Here is a 27,274-nt window from a genome sequence, read left to right on the forward strand (position 1 = left end):
AAGTACATAAAAATCAGTGTTCAAAACTGTCTCCTTACCTTACCACATGATGATTCCCAACATTAAGCTTATAGTAATGATTTATAGCTTGAGCTGTCAGGTACGATTTCATGGGAAATATGAATTTGACATCATTTGACTCATGTTAAGATGTTTGTGTAAAGTAACCTCTAATTTTATGTATTAAACAGAGACATCGGTAGAGAGCTAAATGTAAAAGTTAACATCCTTCATTTTCCAATTTTATTCCAAAGGTATAAATTCACAGATTTTGATTTAATTAATTTCTATGCCCCCATAATTTTTTATTTAGCTTATTTAGACTGATTCGTATGCTTATTGTGTAGGATTAAGTGATTTGTGGCATATTAAACATCTGCTTCAGCATTTCAAAACATTGTAGCTTTTAGTTTTAATGAGTCTGCAATGCTTTAAATGTGAAGCATACAGCCCATTAAGAATGACCTCAAAGTCTTTACTAAAGATCACTGCACAAGATCAAAGTGAAACTTTAAAAATACTCTAAAACATTACCTGTGATTGCTTGTCATAAAACTATCTTGTGAATAAAATAGTTTCCTTTTTAGTTAAACAACTTAAATTATTTTGCTATCTCCTCTAAAATTGTAAATCAAAGGCACTGAATTGTTGTGCTCTTGATGTTTTTAACATTTATGGTAAAGATTTTATAGCATCTTTCCATACAAGAGTTATAGTGACCGTGTCTGTCATGTCTGTCACAAAGCAACTTAAAAATGAGAAAGCATTTACCATTTTTTCTAAGAAGCCAACAATAGTTTACAAAGATATTTTTAAATCTAGGTTGTAGTCTATAAAAATTCCATTTGAATGGTATTATTTTATAAAATGTTCAATATTTCTATTCAGTGAACATAAGGGTTGTATCGGTTTGGAACAACATTACATCAATTAATTAAATGACACATGTACTAAGTGAATAGCTTACTTATAAATATAACAATGTTCTCTCTCCGTTTCTTTACTTTTTCCTTTGTCTGTCTTCCACACATTTTCACTCTCAGACCGTGATCACGTCGCAGCCGTCTCCTCCTCACCCCAAGCCCTGCAGTCGGATTTGGCTGCAGTGACCCGTCGCCGTGCCCAACAGGATGTCGCATCCAGCTTTCAAAAACCAGAGAAGACCAAGAAGGGGCGGAGACAACAGAAGGGGTGGGGAAGCGATGGAGGAGACCGAGAGAGCCCTGATAGCGATGAGAGCATCAGTCAAAGAAGGGGCCGAAAGTTTAAAGACGAAAAGAGGAGGGAAAGGTCACAAAGCTTGCCCAGAGAGGCTCTAAAAGGACAGAGTGAGGAAAAAATGGAGACACGAATTAAAACAGAAGAGAAATGGAAGAAGAAAAGCAAAAAGAGAGCAGAGAACAAGCCAAGCAAGAATGAAGAGACAATGAAATGGCTAAGCAGCGAGAGCGAGGGAGATGTGGAAAAGGAGAAAAGTCAGATCACACAAAACATCCATAAGCAAAGACTTCCTGAACCTAAACTGCAGTGGGAGGAAGAGGAGGAGTGGGAGAGAGAGATAAAGCGAGAATGGCAGAGAGAGAGAGAACGGCTAAGGGAGGAGAGGAGGTCTCTCATTTTGGAGAGCGACAGAGGGAAAGATTGGGAAAGAGCAAATGAGAGCAAATCAAACAAAGAAGGGCATGAGTGGGAGATGAATGGTAAAACCGAAGGAGGGGTTCAGTGGGATCAAAAACGCTGGAATGTAGCAGAAACGAGTCTTAAATCTCGACCTTTTTCAGGCGTCCTAGTCCTGCCTCCAGTAATTCAGCCCCGCACGCTTCGGCATAGCAGGTCCTTATCTGGCCTTTCTTCTGAGAGGCCTGTAGGGGACGCTGAGTTCAATCAGACCCCATTCGCTTTCCTCACACCTGCGACCTCTGACTATGCAGAATCTGAGTCGGGAGCCAGTGTATCTGATAGTAGCATTTCTGCAGCCAGTGTCTCTGGTCTCACTGTGTATTTGAACGAAACGCTTAGATCAAAATCCATGCAGAGGGCCTCAGGGCCCCCGCTTCCAGGCCCCTGGCTACAACCTGGCTCACATAGGTTAGGAAGAAAAGACAAGAGGATACCATTGGTAGGGAGAGGTCGAGGAACAGAAAAATAGTTTATGAATAACTGATGTTTACTTAAAAAAGCATTACTATTAGTATTGATCATATTAACTTGATCTTTTATCTGGATGGAACAATAATAAGATATAAAACAAGTCCTTAAAAACAGCATTTAACACTTACCCTATCCCGATTTGCAGTGGGAAGTTTATAAAAATGATTTATAAGTCTTTGCACACACTCTTAGAACGGATGTGTTAAAAACAACACATTAGTGTTGATTCTGGGAATCCACCCATATCTTTAACAACAGTAAAAATGGTTTGTGCGCCAAGCGCATGGTCGAAAAGGGTTGGTCCTGTTTTTTTCATGAGTAATGGGAATATTTGGGGCGTAACGTGCAATAAATCAATGAGAGTTTCAGCTCTCATCCCCTTTAAAAGCCAGTTGCGCTGGCACTATGTCGAATCCCTATTTAGATGACGGACTTTGTAAACTGAAAAACTAAGCGGAGGAAGAAGATCCCCAGTTTAAGATTAATGTTAAATAATTGTGTTGTTTTCACTTGTTTTCAAATTGTTATTTTTTTTATTAAAACCTTTAAAACCCGTTTTCTTTTAGTCAAGGAAGTAAAAAAGCAGGCTTTTAATTGCTTTAAATGTATGGCTATCCAATATCATCAAAAAATAATTTACAAGGTTTGTACTCTAAAAATACTTTATTTGTAACAAACAGCAGATTAAAAATTTACATGAGGTAGCATTTAAAAAAACTATTTAAAAATAGATGCATTTGTTTAAAGCAAAGCATTTATTAACTTACCAGGCTGCAGGTGAAGCAGCTCTTTACAACTTCTAACGTCTCATAATCGGTCCTCATTTATGTCTAAGAGACTCAATAATAATCTTTTACATTCAATCCTTTAATCTTTCATATTTAAAAGCATTTTTGTGCTGCTGCGCATTCATGTATGTGATAAGCAAACCCGCGTTGTTGTCCTATTTATAGGCACATATTTCTAACACGCTCTTTAAATAACAAAAACATATTGCGCCATTGACTTTAGACTTTAGACCAGGTTTTTGTTGGTCAATGGCGTAGTCTATTTTAGTTGCCTCAAAATAGCAACGCGCCAACAATGCGCCTGAACACACCTCGTTTTCAGACCAGAACGCCCATGGGCGCAAAAGGGGGCGCAAATGCATTTGCTGTTTAAACAACATGGCGCTAAACGTGAAAATGATAATTGCGCAGGGTGGAAACTAGCAAAAGACACTTGGGTCGCGCATTGCGCTGCGTTCCGCCGGGGGTAAGATAGAGCCCTTTTTGTTACTTTTAATTAACACAAAATGACACATAATGTGTTAAAGTTACACATAATGTGTTAAAAGCTTAACACAAAAATATGTATAAAAAATTAACACATCCTTCCTAAGAGTGCATTGGGTCCAAAATATTCTTTTTCGCATGTAAAAAAATTATTATGATATAATTACTCATGTTGTGTAAACGTTACGTTAACACACTGTCTCCAAAATATTTGTACGCCATAAAAAATCACATAAGGTTCAATTATCAGCATTTTTCGCATCCATAGCAAGCACTTATTAGAGGTGTTTTGACATCAGAACCACAATACGACTAAATCAAGAATAACGAATACGAAAAACGCATACGAAAAATTACGGACTAAAGTGTGAACAAATTTTTAAGCTGTTGGTAGGATTTTACAGAAAAATTTAAATTTAAAAACATTTGATGCCATTTAACTCTAATATACATAAAGATAACTACATCAAGTAATCTGCAATTTTATGCTTCAAACTGAGGTGGCGATAGAGAGGCAAAATTGTAGTGTTTAACAATTTTATAAGAAAGCACCTTTATTTTTTTTAAGAAAATATAACTCTAATTGTTAACAGTCTTTTGGTGAAAGAATAATTTGTGTAAAAATGTCAGTACACATCTAATTGCTTATATACACAATATATACTGTAGTGATAATAAATTGAAAGGTTATAATTGAAATATACAACAGATATGAAGTATTTAAAAGCTCTCACTCCAGCTTGCTCTCTCACGCTCCTCTCTCTTCATCTCTCTTCAATAATAAAGAAAGTCTGCAGTATTCAACACCAACATTTATGTTTATATCACAATGTTTGTATTGTATATTCACTGGTATCTTTACATTGTGTCTTAAGTCCAACTTTTACTTCTATGCCCCATTACCCCCAGTAATCTTCACAATTTAATTTTGTTTTATTAATTTCAAGTTTATTCAGTGTGGTTTTAGCACCTCTTGTGCACTTTCCCTATGAAATTAGTATTATGCTGATCACTTCTAAACACCTGAGGGGATGATATTCTTGCAAATTTGTTGTGAATGTTGTGTGTACTGTATGTTTGTTAACTTTAACAGTTACTTGTTCATTAATAATGTTCCGCTTGTTTGGTTTTTTACTTTATTGTATATGTTCATACATCTCTGTGTGCCCTCTGGGTCTTTGACATCTCAGGGAGCATATAAACAAACTGTAGGGTTGGGGTCTTTGTTGTTTGATCCTGAATGTTTAGAGCATGATCCCTACGCCCTCAAAGTTGCCCTTATCCTATACAGAAACACTGAGAAAAGTTTAAACATTTAAATAAAAAACTCTTTATTACATATATTTTATTATGTTAGAGGGGAACACGCAACATAAAACAGGTGTCCATAACATATGTGCTGCAGATATCAAACATATATGTGGATATACAGTACAGATGAAATATATTTGTAACAGTACTAAATAATACTTCACATTATACCTCTCAACACTGATTTTCCCAGCAATACTGTATGAAATATAAACAATAATTCTTAATAGAGATATAATAATGTTTTTATTGAATGTTAGTGTTGCAATATCGGCATTGTGCCAAGCCTAAAGGCCTCTTTACTTTAATCTCGGTGAAAAGCTTGCTAGTGAGAGAGTTTTCAACTATACTGTGTCCTTGTATCAATAGCTTGATATACTGACGAATATTTAGAGTTCAGCCTACAAACTGTGCCTACTAATCAGCTGTGTTTCTATTTTGCATATTTTCAAACGTTCTGCTTTCTGATCTGCCAAAACATCACCAATATTTTTTCATCATGTTTCTCATACCAGAACACACACATTTAAACTATGCATAAGGTTTTACCATTTTAAATCACAGCAGAAAAGACAGCAGTGTGCTCTCTGCATCCCCAGCAGGTCTGGGATCAGTTTGTTGAGGTCTGGTGTAAATGGTTCACACAATTGAATGAGTGCATATTTAAACATATCATAATATTCAGAGTATGAGCCAATGCATCATAGCTTTCACTAATAAATGCTGTGCTTCTATATTTATTACTCGTTCGATCTGAAGTGTCAGTTTTAGAGTTGTCTTTACGTCCCTATACTAACGTCTTTGGCCATACAACTGATTGTAAATAGATATAAATACAGTATATTACAATTATATATATATATATATTATATATATATATTATGTTTATATTATTATTATATTGCTATTCTCCAATGTAACCCTAATGCAGGTATCAAATTATATGAAAGTTATAATAAACATATGTATTTATCTGAAATGAATTGTGACTCTGAGTGAATTTTCTTGCTTGTGTGAGGACAAATTTTCCTTAAAAACATGATGTCAACATTTTTCAAAATGAAGAGACTTATAAAATGGCCATATTGGTGCTCAACTGAGAGTTGCGAAATATGGGACCCCCAATATAACATTTTATAAATACATTAATTTATCATAATTGAATTAAACATCAGAAACGTAAAGCTCCTATCCAAAAGCCCTACATTGTATAATTTAATTAGGGCTGTCAAAAGATTAATCGCATACAAAATAAAAGTTTGTGTTTGCATAATATATGTGTGTGCACTGTGTGTAATTATTAAATACACAAACAATTATGTATATATTTAAGAAACATTTACATGAGTATATACTGTATATTATTTTGATATATTTTATATTATATATAAATAAATAAAAATATACATATTTTTTTCTTAAATTTATACATATATCTGTGTATTCATATATACATTATAATTACACAAATATATTATGCAAACTAGGGATGCACCGATAGGATTTTTTTGGGCCGATACCGATACCGATTTAAACAGACAACTTCTGGCCGATGCCGATACCGATATTAAATACAATACTATACAGTTGGTTTATTAGCTAGTTTGTTTCTGCATCAAATAATTTTTACTGAACATGGATTGGATCTAATTAACATTCAACTGACCAACATAATAAGAGAGGCACAAATTAAGGTAAAACAAATATAATAAGACAGCATGACAACCTTCAAAGGTGGTTTTAGCTATTCAGCATTTATTCTATTAACAACATTAACTATTTTTTACATATAATGCATTTCTTTATGCAGTTAATTAATAAACAATCGGTATCTGCCTTTCTCGTGCTATTGCCGATATGCCAATGGTTTCAAATTCATCAAAAATCGGCCGATTAATATCGGCGGCCGATACATCGGTGCATCACTAATGCAAACACAAACTTTTATTTTGTATGCGATTAATCACAATAAATCTTCTGACAGCCCTTAATTTAATATGTTTTGTTTGTAAAAATTCAAAATGTAAAAAGTTGGAAAGTTCAATATGTAAAAATTATTATACCCCAGTTGCCCCCTATAGCACAAGAAGGGCATCTGTTAATGATGTAATTACTCAATGTTATCACATATCTCTGTCTGCTGTGTACAGAGATAGGTTAGGGGCAGTTGTAGCCTAGTGGTAAGAGCGTCTGACTTGTAACCCGTGAGTTGCCGGTTCAAGTTTTATGGCTGGCGGGTTGCGACTGTGATGCCCTTGAGCAAGGCACCTTACCCTAATTGTTCCCCAGGTGCTGCGATACTGCTCTAGGTGTGTGTGTTCAAAACTTGCAGTGCGTGTGTTCACTACTCACTGGGATGGGTTAAATGCAGAGGTCACATTTTGAGTATGTGTTGAATTCTTGACAAAGATTGTCACTTTCTCTTTATTTCATCATGTTTACACAATACATTACCATGCATGTAACAGTTAAAGGTGGATTTAAAAAATATATTCTCTCACATTCAATACCCAAATAGTATAAGTCAATGCATTCGGCATTGTGCACCTGTTCACTGTAGACAGGGCAGTCATAGCCTAGTGGTTAAAGAGTTGGGCGTGTTACCGGGTTTGAGTCTCAAGGCTGGCAGGTTGCAACTGTGGTGCCCTTGAGCAAGGGCCTAACCCTGCAACCCTAATTGCACCCCGGGTGCTGCGATAGCTGGTCACTGCTCTGGGTGTGTTCATGACTTGCAGTGCGTGTGTTCACTATGGGTTAAATGCAGAGGTCACATTCCAAGTATATATACATTGCATACTTGACAAGCATGTCACTTTCACTAGTGATGATGTTCTCTAATCTGGGAAGATCTTTTGGTTTTGCTCCAAGAATTGACATGCAATGTAATGTTATTTTGCAATTAACTACTGTACATGCTACAAAATACCAAATTACTCCCAGGTTAAGGCATAATATTGGTCTCTATGCGGACAGTTAAATGCATCTTTATCTCACCTATAGAAAATTCTCTAATAAATCTTTAATGTGCACTAGTAAAATCTTATAAATTTGTGTGTGGGTTGTGCAGATGTAATTTCTCCCCTTAACAGTAGATGACAGCAAAGCATATTGAAAAGAACTTCAGAAGCAAGAATAAACAAAAAGCCTATGACAACAATTTACACAAAAAAAGAGAGATAAAAACAAACATAAAATCAAAACATGGTCTCTACACAGCCTATTCGACGTTTTTATTGATTGTTAAACAACAATAAAGTTTTTTTATTACAGTAAAATAATAATACAACTTTTTCACAGTAGAAAAATGTAGAATAGTAGACTATGTAATTATGTACATGTTGTGCACAGCATGAGCTTAAAAGCATATGGTCTAAAGATGATTGACAGCCAAAACACCACACAATAACAGGTAGGTAATTTACTCTGTATTGCTACACTTAGTATTGTAATTGCATTCTAAGTTACTCATTTGAACCCTTTTAAACATTTTACAAAACAGCCACCACACTCCGCCTATTGTTTCTACGCCAGTTGCAGAAATATTGTTGCTATGGTAAGCTTTTGTATGTGGATGCTCTTACAGTTATTAAATGTTTATTGTGAGATCTGAGCTTCGCTGTTGAATCTCTCTCTCCCTCATGTATTGAAAAGATCACGCGTGGGTTGAATGTGTGACGAGTGCAGGAGAGACGAGTTTAACGCATCTCTAGCATTTGCCATCGGATCTGTCAGGTGAGAAACACGCTCACGACGCTCAGCATCCACGAGCTCATCTCGAAAACCGACGCGCGCGTCAACATACGAGTCGCTGACTGGGAAATAATACAGAAGAGCGCTCAACTTTGCAGCAAGATAGATTCACGCCTTTTTGAGGTATTTTGTTTGATAAAAGTCTTAAGCGACGTTATTATTCAAACTCGACAGACGTCGACGTAAAAAAAGGCACGAGGTACGTTACGCGCGCATTTTTGGGGGGAAACCGCAAACCGTTCGCGTCTGACTGGACTGCAAGCGTCATATAAAACTGAAAATGGGTTGAGGAAAAGAAAACGTCCATAAAGGGAGTCGTGAGTAAGATAATTATTCAACAACATGAAGCCATATGTGTACATTTTTATTTCGAAACAGATATTTTACTGGCACGCGACTGGAAGATAGCAGGAGCGCGTGCAGGTGTTTCATTTTTTGAATTTGTAGGATTTTTTGTCACATTCGCAAATTTCTCTCTTGCTACTCTTAAGGACATTTTATTTGTTATTCAGTTTTGAATTTGAAGACAGCTTTATGTGACTTTATTGTGTTACCACAACTCTTGTTAGTAAAGACAAGAGAACCGTTTAGTTTACTTTCACAGTATGTTGTCTATCTCAAGCTATACAAATTTTGAATCCAGTGAATTTCAGGGATCAGTTATGTATTTTCTTGCAACTGTTCCCCATTTTCCACTGTGCTACCTCAGCGGATTGGAATTGTGTGTAGCACAGCAGATATCAAGATGATTAAATTTTTTAATTACGGTCTTCTGAAAACAGCAGAAGGGAAGTCTCCACAGATGCCATCTTTCGACTAAAATATAATAAGTAATTTGCATGAATCATTTTTTGGGCTTTTTATTATTACATGGATTCAAATTGAGCAATAAGTTGATGCTCAGAACTGTCCATGCCATCTTTCTTTGATCTTACTGGACTGCTAACTTGTTGAAGTACAATCACAGCTGAGAAGATGAGAAGCACAGACCTTTAAACTCCTTCGCTGAGAGCTGTGTCACCCATCAATGTCTGAAGGACTCATGGATGCACTTGTCTAAGTAACTTTGAAGTGTAGTTGATCAACTACATATATCACTGCTACTCTGTATGTTTCTTTTTGGTGTAATCCAGCTGCTAAATCTCAAATTACAACATATAAAAGAGATACAGTTATAACAACTCCTCTACCTTCATCTTCACCAGTTGTTTTATCTCCCCCCCACTGTACGCATCAGGTGGGGGGGGGGACTGGCTAAAGCCCAACTATGGAGTCCAATCCAGACAGCCCGAGTCGGGCTGTGGAGTATCTTCTGGAGCTAAATAACATCATCGAGAACCAGGCCAAACTTTTAGATACGCAACGCAAACGTATCGAGGAGCTCGAAACACAGCTAGACCGCGTCAACCAGGAGAACAAGGACCTTCGACAGGACAAGACCCCAGGAACCGAGAACCCAACACTGAACCACAACTTCACCCAGACCTCTAAGTCCGGTCAGCCATCATCGCTACCGAACCACAACGCTGGAGGTGTGCATCAGAACATCAACAGTAACACACCCACATCCACGGTACCTGGTCCAGCTCGACGGACACACGCGAAGCTGAGCCGAGGCCTGTCTTGTGGGTCAGCCTCGGTTGAGAAAGAAAGGGGGAGACTGGAACGAAATGACAGCATTGGTACCAACAACACATCAACTCTACGGAAACAGTAAGTGCCTGATTTTTTTCTGTAAACATTAAGGTTGATTTAGCATGTTTGATGTTTTGGCCATTTTCTTTTGAATTCTCACTGTGAATAAGAGATTGTGTTTGGTATTTGAGTTTTATTCAGCTCTGGCTGGGATTATAAATCACTTTATGTGGGAGCAATGCCTGCAGTTATGTAAAATAAGAGGTTCTCTCTATTCATGTACATGGGTGTTTGTTCTTCTGCATGTGTTTCACAAAAACACAAATCACTGCAAGTTGTTTGCACACTTTTTAGGAGTTCACATGAAACACTGCTCATTTATTTTCCTTGCGTTTTTATTTTTCATACATTTTCAGATCTAAACAAGCAAACACATGGAATTTGTTATTGATGGGTTAAAGTTTGAGTATTCTGCAGATGTTTTCTCTTCTGCATCTCTGAGTGTTTCAGGCATCAACAAAAGCAGCAGCTACAGAGCGCCAGACGCAGCGTGTGTCTTCCTCTCTGCCTCAGTGGGCTCAGCCCGTTACCCCGGCTCATATAATTATGTTTGCTCGCTTATTGCCGGCAGCTGCAGCACAACTCCTGTATTCTGAATTCAAGTGTCTTGAGAGCTCTCAGATCAGTTCATTTTCTTCCTCGTTCATCTTCACTTGTCTAAGACTATTGACTGAAACAATCCATCAGTCTCCTTTCATAATGTTGAATCATCATGTTCAGAAAAAGTGGAAATGAAGCTAAAATAAACTAGGCTTATTAGAGGGAACACAGTTTGGTGGTAATACTGTAAGACGTGTTAATTGTGCTGTTCAAAGCCCAGATTTGGCCCAATAATTCTCTCGACTGCAATCTCTAATTGGAGACATTTCTACTGGGTTGATATAAAGGACTTGAACGTTGAAAAGGTTATTTTGTGTTCTTCTGTTATTGGGGACTATACATTGAGCTTACTTCTATGCCCTTTTGCATACGGGATAACAAGTACCAATTTGTTGGATCTCATTATAATACTGAAAATGAATGTCTTTGAAATGAATTTTTTTGTCACTCCAGTTCAAACATCTCAAATATTTTGTTCTTAAAATTAGTCACAGGTTAATTTTATTCAACATTCACAAAGTTCCAGCATTTTTTATGTTTTATTTTGTGGTCAAACAAATTTTCTGTGAAAAACAGATTTACTACAAAAGGCAAATTAGCATGAGAGCGCAATTTCAAATGGCAGATGGGAGTGAACATTTCTGTGGGTGATTTACTGACAAAGCACAGGTTAAAAAACACAAATATTAAATTTGAAGAGTGTAGCAAATTAGGGTAAAGTTTAATACATGCTTTTTATAGACGGTTTCAGCAGTAACAACATAAACATAACGGCTTTCGTGGAACACTCGTATCTTCCGGTAACCTCTGCTAAGAGTCCTTTTAGAGTTCCTTATTTCTGATGACAAGCAAAATAAACAACAAGTAGATTACCTTAGTTCATATTTTATAGCTAAACGACACTGTGCTAACGTTGCTGTTTAAATGTGTACTATAATGTATACAATGTTAACTACAAACCGGCTGCCAAACCTCCCTTTGCATAGCGGTAATCCATGATTGCGGTCTCCTCTCGTCTTTAGAAAAACCAAAACATTTGTTATTTTTGACAAGGTATTTGTTCCAGGGTTCATTTTAGCCACTAGTCAGACCCTTAAACAAATAGAAACTGGAAGTAAAGTTCTGACCAGAAGCGTAACCACGACAACGCATGCGCGTCCAATGAAACCGTCTATAGGGGTTAAATAATGGCGAAAATACCAGTTTATTGACTAGAGCAAACCTTAGTAAATCACAATGTGTGATTAATTTAAATTCTCTCCCCCCAAAAATTTACGCCTGGAAGTAAAAAACTTCTATTTTCCTATTTCCTTATTGCAAATGAATATGCAATAAGGTCAGTTGCAAAAACCACTGTGTCTACAAATTTTCACAGCGTATATTTTTAACGCTACTGTGCAGGTCAGTTCTAATGGACATTAATCTGCCACCTACTTCATTAACTCTTTTACCTGCCATTGACGAGTTATCTCGTCAATTAAGTGAAAACATTTGCATAAAAATTGTTCCTGATGAGGTTTTGTGTTAATCTGTAATACCGCGATTATCCACACTTACCCAATTTATAAAAGACTGAATAATTTTTTTACTAATTTTAGTTTTGATTAGGGATGCACCGATACCGATACTGGTATCGGGTATCTGCCTCGATACCACATTTTCTAAAGTACTCGTACTCGTTAAAAGTCCCTTGATACCTGGAATCGATACCACGGTCTGAGAAATGTCTATGTTTGAGCGGCGTGTAAGGGGTTAATGCCTCTTGTGTTGTCCAAAGAGGCAGAGTTTACAACAAACTGGAAAACTAGTCCTTTGTTTTTTTGTTAAATTATATGACTAAAGCTGTTACCTGTAAATTTAAATCATGTTTTTTTATTAAGTACTCGGTATCGGTATCGGCAAGTACTGAAATGCAAGTACTCGTACTCGTATTCCAAAAAACTGGTATCGGTGCATCCCTAGTTTTGATATTTGTCCTTAATCTGATCTCTAACGAAATTCTTTCACAAAAATGCTATTATTTCAGCTTTTTGCCTAAAAATTTTACTTTTTTAAGAAACAAACCTATATTTAAGAGTTTATAAGCAGAGTAAAAATATAGATAGGATTAGGGATGCACCGAATATTCCTCCACCGAAAATTTTCGGCCGAAAATGCCCCAAAAGAGCATTTCCGGTTTTCGCTCAAAAGACTTTTATCACGAAACAATACGGCCGAAATGTTGTGATGACGCAAACAGAAACCGCGACCTGCACGTGCTTGTCTGAAACAACATCTGCGTTGTGGACGTATTTAACCGCAAAAGGCGCTAAAGTTAGCAGCTTTCTGTACGCACAGAGGCACATGCGGTTGAATGTGTCAGACGTGATCGATCAGAACTCTTGATGTGCAAACTTTAGAGAGAGTTGCGCTAATGTGTCTCATACTGTCCATGGGATGCGCCCTCGGCCTCTGTGTGCGCGTGTGTTTAAGGGCACTCAGTAGTGCATACACAGAGAAATGCGTTTAAAAAAAATAAGTGAACATAAAATCTTTCTTTTATTGACAGGGCACATAGACACAAAATGATCTCCACAGTATTCTTATTCTAAAAAAACATTTGTTTATGTCTTAAGTGTATGTATAGATTACTGTACAGTCAGAAACCAGTCTGTGCTTACTTGGTCTTAAAGAGACAGAAACCTTAATTAACCTACTTAAGTCTTTGTCATTAATGTTAATCAAACAACCAAAGACAAAGAGAAAATAACTTCTGTAGCTCTAAAAATAATAATAATTATATTTAAATTAAACAATAAAGAAAGTGTTATGATTCATTTAACTCGATTTCTGTACCTAATGCTAATTTCAGACCTTACTTAATGTGCAACTTTGTTTTTTTTTTTTTTATAAATGTTTGCAATTTCTTTTTTGCTAATCCAAAAATAATCCGATCCATGCCTCAAAAACTGTAATGTGATCCGAACCAAGAGTTTTGTGATCTGTCACACCCATAATAAAGTTAGTACACAGTGATAGCCATAAATAAAATGGTACTTATAATTGGCATAATAATTTCTTTCGGTTATTTGGTTTTGGCCTTGTTTTCCTGTTTTTCTGTTTTGGCCAAGAATTTTCATTTCGGTGCATCCCTAGATAGGATGAAACTTTTTTTCAGTTTTGTTTGTTTGTTTATTGTTTGTTTGAAAGCAGAGGGCTCTGTTCTTTCATTTGATACATTTGTATGTTTATATATTTTTAGAAGAACATTTTTCTGGAATGCATTTTGTGAAAATTACAAAAAATGCTGGTGGGCAACTTTTCAAAAAAAAGGCAGGCGGCGAATTAGTTAATGATCTAGTAACATCTGCTTATTTATTTTTTGGTAACATGAGGATCCAAAACCATTTAAAATGTGAAACAAAGTTTTGTTTTCATAAATTTAATTTAGTTTTTACTTGTTTTGCAGGTGCACATTATAGTTGCAGTGTAGTTTTTTTTTGTGGAAACTTTGTTTTTATTTCATTTCAGTTAACAGAAAAGTTTATTCACTAATAGTTTCAGTTTTGGTTTACCATAATAACCCTGCAATACACAAGAAAAAAGTGCGTGCAAAATCAAATGGCAATAGAAATAATGCAAATGATCAATGGGTTGGATAAAACTGGAGTAGTGCTTTTTTCAGTCGCTGTGTGTTCAGAATTTAATTTTGTATTTTTCCCTTGGATTAAAAAGATATCTGTTATTGGATAATTCATTTGATCATTGGCAAATAGTATTCATTTACTCGCTTCCCCTTTTTCTCTCCCTCTCTTTTCACTTTCTCTTCATCCTGCTCCTCCTCTGCCTCTCTCCCATGGGGCCATTAGTCATTAGTAAGGAACACATATTAGTTATTTATGTGGGTGTAAAATACAGCACTGATTGGCTGAGCGGTTTATTTCAGTACTACAGAGATCATAGCGGAGGCATGGTGTGGATTTATTTAAGCTCATCTAATTACCTCCTTCACTTTTTAATTATGCATTTATACTAGCTGTTGGCACCTCTCGGATTTATGACCATTGACTAAAGGTTTCCATGTACAGTGATTTATGATAATTTGAGAACAGTTAAGAATCGTCACAGGGTCTAAGATTAAACATTTTATTGTGTGTTCTTTGGTGTGTCAACCTTGAAGCCCGGCCACAGATCTGTAGCTTTTTGCAGCTTAAACTGGTCAAACTCTCCACTCAAACAGAAACACTCATAAGATGGATATATAAAGCAACCAGACACAGCTCGTATCAGTTTTTGTGTGCAATATGCACCAATATGTTATGGATCAGACTGTGTGCATGGTCCGCAGACATTAGCCTCTTTCACACAGTAATTCTGGTAAATTACCATGAATTTACCAGAATGAATTTACCAGTAAATACCAAAATGTGCTGTTCACACATGCAGTGACGTTCCGTCTTTTTACCAGTAAGACATCATTCACACATCAGTATCAAAATACCGGTAAACTCGGAGAGAAAGCGGAAGTTACCTGTGGCGCGCGGCCGGCGAGCTCCGTCCGTGTCGTATTTGTAAACGGCGGGTTATGACTTAATATCCACGGTCCGTATTTTGTTGTTTTCACATCTGTGGCAAGCGGTCGCGAAGTTGCTCGTGACCAAACAACATTGCGTTAGGCGGCGTCAAACGGAACCTGCGCGTTTGCACATTAGGCTTCACAGATGGTGTGCTAAGGACGTCGGCAATTTGGCAATTAGATGGTAAGCTGTTTTAAACAACTTTGGTGAAGAAATGTGGATGTTAACTTCAGGTGTGCTCGACTTTTAAGCAACATGTGTGTGGAAACGTCCGTAGTCTGGGGGAAACCGCGTCACCTGTATAAAAAACTTTCTGATTGGCCTGCCCAATCTGTCAGCGCGGTCTGACGTCATCTAAATGCCGGTAATGCTATATTTTTCGTTCACACACAGTGCTTACCGGCAAATTACCGTTAATCTTACAACCTGTCTTACTGGTAAATTGGGAGCACTGATTTACCGGAAAGGTTCTGTTCACACATGACATGTTAACTGCAATTTACCAGTAAATTACCAGTAAAGACTGTATGTGTGAAAGGGACTATAGTTTGCATCAGAAAGAATAAAACAAATAATACATAATGCTTGATTTTAATCAAACTGTAAAAGGATATTTGCTCAGTTATGTAACATGAAATCAAAATCCAAAGACTAAACCATCTTTTAAAGAAGAGATTTACCACCCGTCCGGATGTTTATCTAAGATGCCTGAAGGTCAACAAATGGTAACATATTGCTTGTATAAAGCCTCAGTTGGGAAATTAAAGGAACATAATCATGATTGGTTTTGGCATATTTTTTTATTTAGATTTAAGCATCTTTATAACAGTACCACTAAAAGTATTTTAAAGGCTCTCCAAATGGTTTCTTTTCTTGTGGAAGCATGAAGCATGTTTGTCCTGACATTGTTCTGCTTTCTGAATCTCATCTTAACTTCTTTTCACACTCATCTCTCAAAACCCCAGCATCCTCAATTCACTGCTACAGCCATCCTTTATTTATACCTTTTCTCTGCCTCCTCTCTCTTTCTTTCTTTGACTTATGTCTCCCCTCTTCAGTAGCATCTCCCGCTGCCTTTAAACTATCTCTTGTCCATCCTTTTTAGTCTCTCTCTCCCTATCTCTCTCTCTATGTGCACCGCCCTTTCTATGGCCAACATATGGAGAATCAGTATGTGTGTTCCATCCTTTCTCTTTTAGAGTCCAGCATGCTGAGAGAAGGACTTTCTCTCTCTCCCTGTCTTTACCTCTCTCTTTCGCTTATTCTCTGCCAGTCTCACTTTCCTCCTACCTCTCCACCATTTTAGGTCTCCCATCTTCCTGTATTCAGACAGTAAATAACTTTTCATGCCTCCTTCTGTTTATCTCACTCTTTATCTGTGTGTGTATTATATTGCAAAAGGTCATGGTTATTCAGCGGGTGTTAATTGTTGACTTGTGCTGTGCTTTTAGAGCTCAGACACCTCAGTCATCCAGTCCTGTGTGTGCCAGCAATGTGAAGCTCATGTACTCCAGCTGAACTCATGCCCTTCAGAATAACTTTGAACATTTCTACCACAGTAGTCAACTTGAAAATTGAACCTATTTATCTACTGTATATGTCAACAGGGTACTGTATTCTAAAGAAAAAAGTTTTGTTTATGTCTTTCATAAATCCAGTTCACAGAGCACTTTGGTCCCAGAGAATTTCCATAAAATTGGAATCACACAGAGACTTCTATGTGAAAACAAACACGTCCTGTACATTTTCTGGGATTGCGCCCATAAAGAGGACCTAGTAAAATTACCGTAACATTCACAGAAAGCATTCTGTGTAAACAAGAGGCAGAAACAATGCAGTAAGGGGTTTGCCTTAGAGGTCTTCTCGGGTCCAAAGAAATGTACTCGACCTGAAATGACCCGAATCACTTTATACCCGAACCCGATGTGCATATATAATTCTTTTTTAAAGAAAGGCCCGATCCAAAACAAACCCGAGAAAATTAGACTTGAGTCCGACCCGAACTAGTGACAATTTTTTTTACCTACTGGACCCGAATGTAAACGGCACCGATGTGTGTGCAGTCTGCAGCCCCGCATGCAAAAGTCAGACAGAAAGAAACGCTGCTGGTCTCGCAACCAAGTTGGCGAGCTGCTCAATTTGTTTTACTTTGTTATCTGTCAACAACACAAAGGTAACCGCTAAAATTGACATTTAAAATTGACTGCCATGTTTATCTCAATGAAAATTAACCTACCGCCTGCCACACAATGTTGCAAGCGCTCATGACAAACAGAGGATAGGTTTGAAAAGGACATTGATGCACACACGCAAGAGAGTTGGGGTCTTCGGGTCCGTTCGGCAAAAACACATCCATTTAAATTACCCGAGACCCGATGCGGCTATTATTATTCCCGACCAGTGTCCGAGGCACTTGTGAAACTTTAAGAACCAAACCCGATCAGGTCGGACCTAGGGTCGGACCTCGGGTTTTCGGATCTAAGTTGACCCGTGAAGACCTCTAGCGTGCCTTAGTGAGGATGCGCGTGTCATCGAAACAAGAATTTATGGTACAGCTATTTAACACAGGGATTTAAACGCAAATCAACATTTACGATGAGATATGTCAACAAACTGGACTGAAGCAGGGAGCTTGTCACTATCCGCGCTGAAGCTGAGATCATTCACCAGCATGACAGAACAGCGCATCACACGCTCTTTATGATCTTGTCATAACAAACAAAAAGGCAAGCGTGTGTTTTCTCGAGAAAGAAATCCTGGATAATTAGCAAACTTCAGTCGATGTCGCAAAACCTACCAAGTTCAGGACTTTAAATATGACGCGTGAATCCTGGATGTATTTTCCGTAATCTCTGTGTGAAAAGTTCTATAGAAACAGTACAACAAAGTTACAGTATCTTAACTATGATCTGACTCACATAATAAAATATGTTTTGTATACTAAGAAACTAAATCCTTCAAATGCACTGTAAACACTATATTTAAGTGTCAAATGCAGAAGGTATGGCACGCCAGATGTTAACCTGAAACCTGTTAAGCTAAATTTGCTATTGCATATAGAAATTCAGAGGCACTAGTTGCTGCATTTACTTTGCACTTTTTGCACATTTCACATGGGTCTTAACATCAAGTAGGGCATTTTTCTACAATTATGTTCACTGATTCAAAGCTAACTACACATTTTATGATTGTGCCATTAATAGACGGACATAATAATTTGTTATTTAATTAGGGTGAGTGAATGTTCTGAATTGCCTAATCACACATTAAATGGACTAAATGGAGAGGGGGCATGATCATATAATTGTCACAGGGCATTAGGTGTATAAATATCTGGCTATATCACGTCTGCTGTCAGTCCAATTTATTAAGTCCAGCCTATTTAGCATTCAGCAGCAAATCACCTTGAGCGTTAACTGCAGCCGTATGCAGAGATTAGCCAATCACAGCAAGGGTTATTTAGATTAACATATAGAAATATTAAAGTTACAGTAGCAAATTAAGTAAATATTTCAGTTGCATTTCTGCTGCTTTAAAATAGTATGTGACGTTTTATATGCACAATAAAATTTCCATGTATAATAACTCATCACAGCTGGTGTGGATACTCAGACGTAATTTCATTAACAAACACTTGAACAAAGGGAGAAGCAATTACCACCTTTTCACACGTAGATTTATGCTATTAATGGTGATCAGTTCTTCATAACAACATTTAATTTGTATAACATGATTCATCTTGACTTGATGTGCACTAAATTAAAGGAATTAAGGAATGAAGAAAAACTTCCTTAGATTTGATCTAACTCAGATTACAGAACAAACACAGTTTCTCTGTTCAGCTCACCTGTCTGCCAGACAGCCTGTCAGGGAGTCCAGCACATACAGAAGAGGAGTGTTTAATTAGTGTTACCTGAGTGTAATTACAGTAAGCCAGGGGTGTTAATTACCACTGTGATTTTTATTTATGTAACTCGTATATGGAGGAAATTGATATCTGCTAGATATACATTTATCTTAGTTTGTCTCTCAAGACTTAATGTTATCCCTGTAATCAATGTCATTCTTCATCTTTAAGATTTACATTTTACTGTTATATTTATTCATATACACGTTTTATTCTAACAGTTTAATACAACAACATGCCATTAATCACTGCAGGAATGCTTCATTTCAAAATGTCGCATCAATTGTAGCCCCAAGACTACAATTAAATTTTATTAAGATATTTTGATAAAAGATAATAACCACCTCTTCAAAAATTAAAATGGATTTTACACCAAAAAACTGTTAAACTCTTACATTTTGCGAGTTCAGAATCTCAGCATGTATTTAATTCAAAATATTTGTTTAACTAATCGAAAACAGTGTTTTCAACTATTTCCCAGTAGTCCTCCTTATTCATTTTGAGATATGAGATGGGTGAAACATACAGTTCACCTTTCCGCTAACTCAACCGCTTGTGTAAACAGGCTGAACCTTGAAGTAAGATTTAATAATATACACCGCACAAGTCCAAATTGATAAATGGCAGGTTTTGCATGGAAATGACCATACATACAAGATTTCTGTTGTACCCTGTTTCATAAATGATGCCTTATTTTTTATGATAGTTTCTGTATTCTTATCTGTAAATCTTTATCACACACTTGTCCTTTACCGTCATTGGTTATAAAATATGTGTGGGCAATTTAATAACTAATTGTTTGCATTATCAGATCGGACACGTTTTGTTTTATCACAGAATCAATGAATCAGTTTTCCTTTGTCTTTTTTAATCTCTCTCTGTGTGTGTGTTGTACTGTAGCTGTGATTCAGATTAGAAAATTAGGTGACGCTTTCTGTTTTACCCCACAGTCATTCTTCTCTTATCTTTTCATAATCTGCCCATTATCTTCCTCTCTCTACATTCACAGCACTCAACAGTGACATACCTTACTAGATTTTTACAAATTTCTAAGAAGATGTAAGTTAAATTTGCCCATATAAAATGGCAGAAATATTCAAAATAGTTCACCGCAAGCCTGTAGATAAAACGCCAGTGCTTTGTTCAAAAGTTTATGGCGTTTTTATGTTTTGATTTCTTAATCTAAAATGTGTTCATTTTTATATGAATTAATAAGTTATATTTTAGCATTAGCAATGCAACTATAACATGTACAGGAAGCTTTATACAATTTGAAAAGATAAAAATAGCCGATAGTCTTTCAGTAAGGCATTTAAAAGGTTGTTGTGGTGGTATACACGGTTGATGGTACACTGTGAGAAATAAAGGTACAAAACGGTACCTTTTCTGTCACTGGGGCTGTACCCTAAGTTTCCGTTTGAAACCTTTACTGGAACACAAAACAGAATGCAATTTTTTTGTAGATTACCGTACCTTAAGGACCTACATTGTTAGAAAAAGTCAAAATATATACCCTAGTTGTCAGTGGGGCAGCACCCTATAAAAAGGTAATTGTATGGACCATTAGGTACAGATATGTAAACATTTAGTACCAATATGTACCTTTGAGATACTAATATGTATTTTTGAGGTACTATGAGCTCGCTCTCTTTGGTCCCAGAATGTACTTCTGAGGTACTAAAATGAAATCCTTAGGTGCAAAGCTGTACTTTTTTAAAGGGTAATGCCCCAGTGACAGAAAAGGTACAGTTTTGTACCTTTATTTCTGCGAGTGTACCCAGGGACTTCCACAGTATGTTTTTCCGCTGTGGAAATCGATAGGTAACTGCTTACCCTCATTAATCAAAATATCTTTTTTGTGTTCAACAAAATAAAGAAACTCACACAGGTTTAAGACAACATGAGGGCGAACTATCCCTTTAAGTTTCATGTAATGAGTGTTCCCTACCCAATTTTTAAAATCTTTCTTTTACCCCTGCTATGACAGTTTATGTTTATCGCATTTCTAAAATTTTACTGTAATGTACAAGGCAGATAAAAGTAACATAATGTATAAAAAAACATTGGATGGTAAAATGTGATATGATCTAACATACACAATACTGAAAAACACACTTATATTCCTCACACTTTTTAGTTTTGGTTATAATTAAATCAAATAAGTATGGCATTTAGTCTAACTAAGGACTAGAGTTTTAGCTAGACTTACTGTTTCAGGATTACATGAATACATTGAATTTGCCTAAAATATTTTATAGGACATATACTAAAATTAAGAAATGTGAAACTGTTCTACAAAAATAATGAGGTCGTTTGTGCATTGCAATCACCTTACTATGAAGTAAAGTGACGTATTAAGGGATTAGTGGCGTCTAGCGGCAGTAGCTTATACAACCTGTTGTTACGTTTATACATCAGATTAGACACGTTTAATTTTATGAATTTGTAAATGTAGAAACGGTTTCATAAACATTTATGTTTTTAAAAATATTTTGGAGCATCTAACCCCACCCTTACCCTAAACCCAACCACTTCTTAACCATATAAAACACAACACGCAAGTAAATGTACAATCAGGTATTTATTGCATAAAACAGTATAAAAGTAGTACAAACCATTCGCATTGCAAACCTTGCGAATTGTTCTTATTACCATACCTCACATTCTTAGCGAACGTAATGATGCAATCAGTCACAAGACACACGAGAGCCAATTCCTTTTCACAATCTTAGATGACGTATCATTGCTTCTGGCGGCAGTTTTTGAATCAGTGTAAACCGGATCTGATATTTACAGCGGATTGTCATCGTTTTTGCATCTTTTCTTCAAATAAATCGATCGTTTGACCTTGGAACACTTAAAATGTAAAGTACATTATACATTGAAGTGTAATGTGTGATAAAATACAATAAATCCTGGTGGTTTAAATTGAAAATCTTATCCCAGTACATGTCATCATAGCAAAATTATACCCCAAAATATATTTTATACCCTAATATATTAAGTTTTACATGCTGCTGGTAGAGGTATTAATTTAGTAAATGCATCTATTGGTCGTATTTGGTGAAATGGACAAACGACCAAAGCAATCGTATGGGTTGGAGAATAGGTTGGGAAATGCGTTTAAAAAGCATTAAAACATGGCCTGTGGTCGTACCTTTGTCTTCTTTTTATTTATATTTATTTATTTTCTTGAAGATTGACATCTTGGATGGCTTCACTGAAGAGTGACCCTAATTGGTGGGGTAAGAGTTTTGGCTATGATGATGTAATCTCATGCTTCCAGTGATAGTACTGTAGTAGTGCCAGTGCTACATGCCTGCTTTCCCCTCATGGCAGGTAAACAACAGCATTCATCAAGGAGTACACCAGTGGAGAGAGTGGGGTGAACTGGGCTGTCACAAAATAGTTTGTCCCATGACTCACGGTTGACTGGCTGTAAAAGTAAAAGAGAGATACTGTAGAGAAAGAAAGAGGGAGATAGAGAGAGGATGGCTATTTGAAGTACACCATTCCTCCTGGTTATTTGAGTGCACTCTCACCTTGCATATTATATAAGTTCTGCGTTTATTTATTAATTTATTTATTTTTTGCTCTGCAAAATGCCTTTCTTACACACAAACTTGCACGCACACTTCTGTACTCACTGGAATAGCCAAAATGGCATTTTTTTGGCAGAGATGTTCAACTACAACAAAGTATTGCCTGGGTTTTGTTGCAGGCATGCATTTGTGTGCACGTATGAAATCATTTTCTATGTGATGAATGCTATTTATTTGTGTACATTATGTACCCAAAGGCAAAATTTATGATACATTTTGATATACACTAGGAGTGGAGAACTCAGACAGATCAGACAGTTTGGTCTTGGAACAATCTGATTAAAAATAGAAACTTCATACTGAGTTTTTTTTTACTTTTGTATCTAATCGAATCTAAGTGTAGTTTTTGTAATAGAAATTTTTGACCAGGGTGGAAATCAAGTTTATAATGTTGTGCATGTCTATGTGGTGTTTTTAATAAGCTTTACACCCAACTATGTGTACCATCGTTGAATATAATATTCCTAAAACTGCAGTTTCCCAAAGACAGTCCCAAAACTCAGTATGAGCAACACAATTTTACTCACATATTGATGTTTGGTCAGTGCCTCTCGGCATCACTTATAACACACATGGTACCCATTCGGCAACTTTTTTCGGTGTGCATGGTTCTTCATTGGATTTTAATGAAAACCTTTAGCGCCAAAACCAGATGCGAGGGACAATATGAATTTTTATAATGTGGCATTATTTTGTATGTTGGGGTATGACAGTTGAAACCAACCCCTACCTATAAACTTACCGGTTTATATATTAAATAAAACACAAGTAAATTACAATACTGTTTTAGACATCACAAACATGTCGTAACCAATTATGTCAACATGGATCAGTCTGGTGAAATTGCATGGAGGCGGGAACTAATTTGCATAATCATGGTATTTGCATAATAATGGACATTAAACTAATCTAATTTATTTTTCCTATGAGTATATATTCAGACACTGTACATAATAAAAGCGCTTTAAGGCATTGAAATTTATGTGCACCAAAAATACTTCCCTTGTGAACATTTGTCTTTCATAAGAGTTTTTTTTATATAGTCCATATATCCTGGCCAGGAACCATAAAATCAATTCACAACCTATTTATTTGGTTTATCGAAACATCACAGTTCAAAAAGTCAGGCTGGAGTTTACGCACACCTGCGTGTGTTCACAAACGCTTGTGTCTGTGTTTCCAAACACACAGCTGCTTTCTAAGCAAAGTAGTTTTCAATTTAGTCTATTTTAATTTCATAAAAGCATTTTTCACACATGAAAAGCAGATCGTTGTATGAATAATGTTGTTGCTGTGGAAACGAAAGATTCCCGCAGGCTGTTCGTAGGGTTCGAGGCACCCTTCCGCCCCTGCCTCCCACCCACAGACGCTTCTCAGAGCGAGTATGTGTGTGTGTTTGCGCGTGTAAGAGCATCCTCTTCACCTCCGCTCAGAGATGGATTACTCATTCACATCTTTCAAATAGGTCTTGTGTAACTGGTAATGACAACCTTGCCTTACAGAATGACTTGCAAAACAAGGAGCGCTTTAAAGCAAGATTTTCCTGCATACCAAAAAAATTGAGCTTGGCTTTGAAGTGTCGTCCATCAGCTTGTTAGTAACAAAAATCTCCATATTCCTTAGAAGATTTAAAAAATTATAATTCAAGTTTTAGACTAGGAATTGCATAATACGTGCCTTTAATGTGAACAAATATCGACCATTGTACTCTACAATAAATTGTATTTTTGTAAAAGTTGACTGAAACAGCTTTAAGTTTTATCATACTGAAAGATAAAACTGCTACTACAGCTTTTAAAGCAGTGGGCTAACCACTTAGCTCTGTATCTTACCTCTTTAAAAGATAATCCATAAAGGTGGGTGTTAGCATTAACAATTACGATGAAATATGCCTTCTAGTTGCTAAATCATTCCCATAACTCCACACATTATCTTTCCTGAATTACACACTTGCATAACATCTGCAGCTCTCTAGTAAATGTGTTGCGTTCAATTAAGAAAGATTTGAATACCCGATTCTTGATCCCAACCAAATGAAAAAAATGGGGTTGATTCCAATTAGGCCTCTCTTTAAAAGCTAAATCCAGCAATGGTGTACTGTAAAAACACTTTTATTCAAGCAATTAACCTCATGAGTTTTGAAATGTTTCCGTTTGAATTAACACAAAGTACATGGAAGAACCTTCATTGCTCCAGTGTGTACTGTATGCTGTCATACATTATCATAATTGGCTGCCCCTTTGGTTTGTTTTCTCATTAGTGAGCATTTACTTCTACTGCAAGTCATGTATAATAGTGTCACCCCATATTTAAGGGAATACAATTTTGTTCTGGAAAATATACTTGGTTTTTATTTGTTTACTGTATAGGGAATTATAATATAAATGGAGAGCACTTAACAGTTGAATTGCAAGTAATCCCAGTTCTCTAATGTAAAAGCATTAAGATACCAGACGCTGTGATATTTCGTGAATATAATCTTAGCTGATGGATGTTTTAGCTTAGTTAAGTTCCTTTTACCCCTTTGTAAATGACTATGTTCAGATAAGTGCATTATTAATTTTATAAAACACCACACCATGAAATCATTAAGAACACAAGATTATTGAAATAATATTTTATTCAGCAAACCAGTTATTCATGTAGTGCTTTTTTCTGCTGGGCGACATACAGGTAGTCTCTGACATGCAGACTGGACATTGTTTTACAACAAAAAAATGTCTGCATGGCTGTTACAGAGCAATGCACATAGATATATGCACATTATATTACATATTCAATTCATATTATACATTCTTAAAACACTCTTTAATGTTTCAATTTTCACCTGCCTCTAGGTTATTGAAATCAGAAGTGCCCTTTTTGGTATAAAGAAAAAAAACATTCTTTCCTCTTTCAAGGTCTCTTTACCATACAGTATACTAGAGTTTTCTTCGCAGTTCAAACTGTGATAAATGTCCATGCTGTGAAAGCTGATAGTTTCAGATCAAAAGTTACACAGTGACAATCACACACAGTACAGAAATATCCATACAACACAATAGACTCAATAATGAAAGGTACTAAGCGCTCTCAAGTAACATTAACGTCTCACATTCTTTTGTACTGGAAAAAAGGCTTATTTATTGTGATCCTGAGTTATCATATTGCATGATTATAAAAAAAATCAGCCATGAAGCAGTTTGTTGTTTCGTTTAAATGGTCTATCTTATCTATACAGAAATAAATCACCTTTCTTTATATTTTACACCTACTCTTTCAGTGATTAGATTTGATGAAGTCTCTCTTAACCGATCGAGATATGCAAAATTTAAACATGCAGAACTGTAAATAAGCTTTTAAAAGTAGGGCTGCAACAACTAATTGATAAAATCAATAATAATCAATTATGAGATTCGTTAACAAATTTCATCATAATAGATGGTTTGTGACATCACATGCTCCTGCATCACCGCTGGACAGCGTGGACATGCATCCGCCTCATACAGCGCCAGCTGTGCACATATAATTAAAGTCAGGTGCTGTTTCTTCATACAGTGCCAGCTGCGTGCTCAAAGTCAAGCACTTTGTCTTCATACAATGCGAGCTGCCCACTCAAAGTCAGGCACTTTTTCTTCATACAATGTGAGCTCCACGTTTATCTTCTTCCCACTGTGCGACCAGCAGACCTGCGTTGCCTGAATTGGGCTTCTTTTAAACTGTTTCAGCAGGTTGATGTTTTTCTGCTGGCTAGAGATGGAAGGATTTGGTTCATAATGCTGGGTACACACCAAAAGATTTTTACAACTTATAAGGTTTCAAAATGTGATAGACCTCAAATATGAGGATAAAAAATCCAAAATATAACCATTTTAAACCTATAGGGCCCTATTTTAACGATCTAAGCGCATTGTCTAAAGCGCACAGCGCAACATCTAAATGGGCGTGTCCGAATCCACTTTTGCTAATTTAACGACGGGAAAAATGGATTTTGCGCCGAGCGCATGGTCGAAAAGGGTAGGTCCTATTGTAATGGGAGTATTTTGGGCGTAACGTGCAATAAACCAATGAGAGTCTCTGCTCTCATCCCCTTTAAAAGCTAGTTGCGCTGGCGTTATGTCTAATCCCTATTTAGATGACGGACTCATGGTCGAAAAGGGTAGGTCCTATTGTAATGGGAGTATTTTGGGCGTAACGTGCAATAAACCAATGAGAGTCTCTGCTCTCATCCCCTTTAAAAGCTAGTTGCGCTGGCGTTATGTCTAATCCCTATTTAGATGACGGACTCATGGTCGAAAAGGGTAGGTCCTATTGTAATGGGAGTATTTTGGGCGTAACGTGCAATAAACCAATGAGAGTCTCTGCTCTCATCCCCTTTAAAAGCTAGTTGCGCTGGCGTTATGTCTAATCCCTATTTAGATGACGGACTTTGTAAACTGAAAAAATAAG

The 27,274-nt window shown here is 36.6% G+C and overlaps 2 protein-coding genes across 9 annotated transcripts in view; both read left to right on the forward strand.

Moving 5' to 3' along the window:
* The window catches only part of magixb (MAGI family member, X-linked b), an 85,913-nt gene extending 80,251 nt beyond the window's left edge, over positions 1 to 5,662 (forward strand). For all 3 annotated transcript variants that reach the window (XM_065247474.2, XM_065247473.2, XM_073816253.1), the window contains one exon: positions 1,044 to 5,662. In XM_065247474.2, coding sequence (XP_065103546.1) covers positions 1,044 to 2,149 — 1,106 coding nt within the window. In that variant the 3' untranslated portion in view covers positions 2,150 to 5,662. The remainder of the gene's footprint in view (positions 1 to 1,043) is intronic.
* Positions 5,663 to 8,437: 2,775 nt separating this feature from the next.
* iqsec2b (IQ motif and Sec7 domain ArfGEF 2b) overlaps positions 8,438 to 27,274 on the forward strand; it is an 83,562-nt gene continuing 64,725 nt past the window's right edge. For all 6 annotated transcript variants that reach the window (XM_065247477.2, XM_065247478.2, XM_065247479.2 and 3 more), the window contains exon 1: positions 8,438 to 10,199. In XM_065247477.2, the coding sequence (XP_065103549.1) occupies positions 9,754 to 10,199 (446 nt within the window). In that variant the 5' untranslated portion in view covers positions 8,438 to 9,753. The remainder of the gene's footprint in view (positions 10,200 to 27,274) is intronic.

This window comes from Paramisgurnus dabryanus, chromosome 11 (genome assembly GCF_030506205.2).
Source record: "Paramisgurnus dabryanus chromosome 11, PD_genome_1.1, whole genome shotgun sequence".
NCBI classification, from domain to species: Eukaryota; Metazoa; Chordata; class Actinopteri; order Cypriniformes; family Cobitidae; genus Paramisgurnus; species Paramisgurnus dabryanus.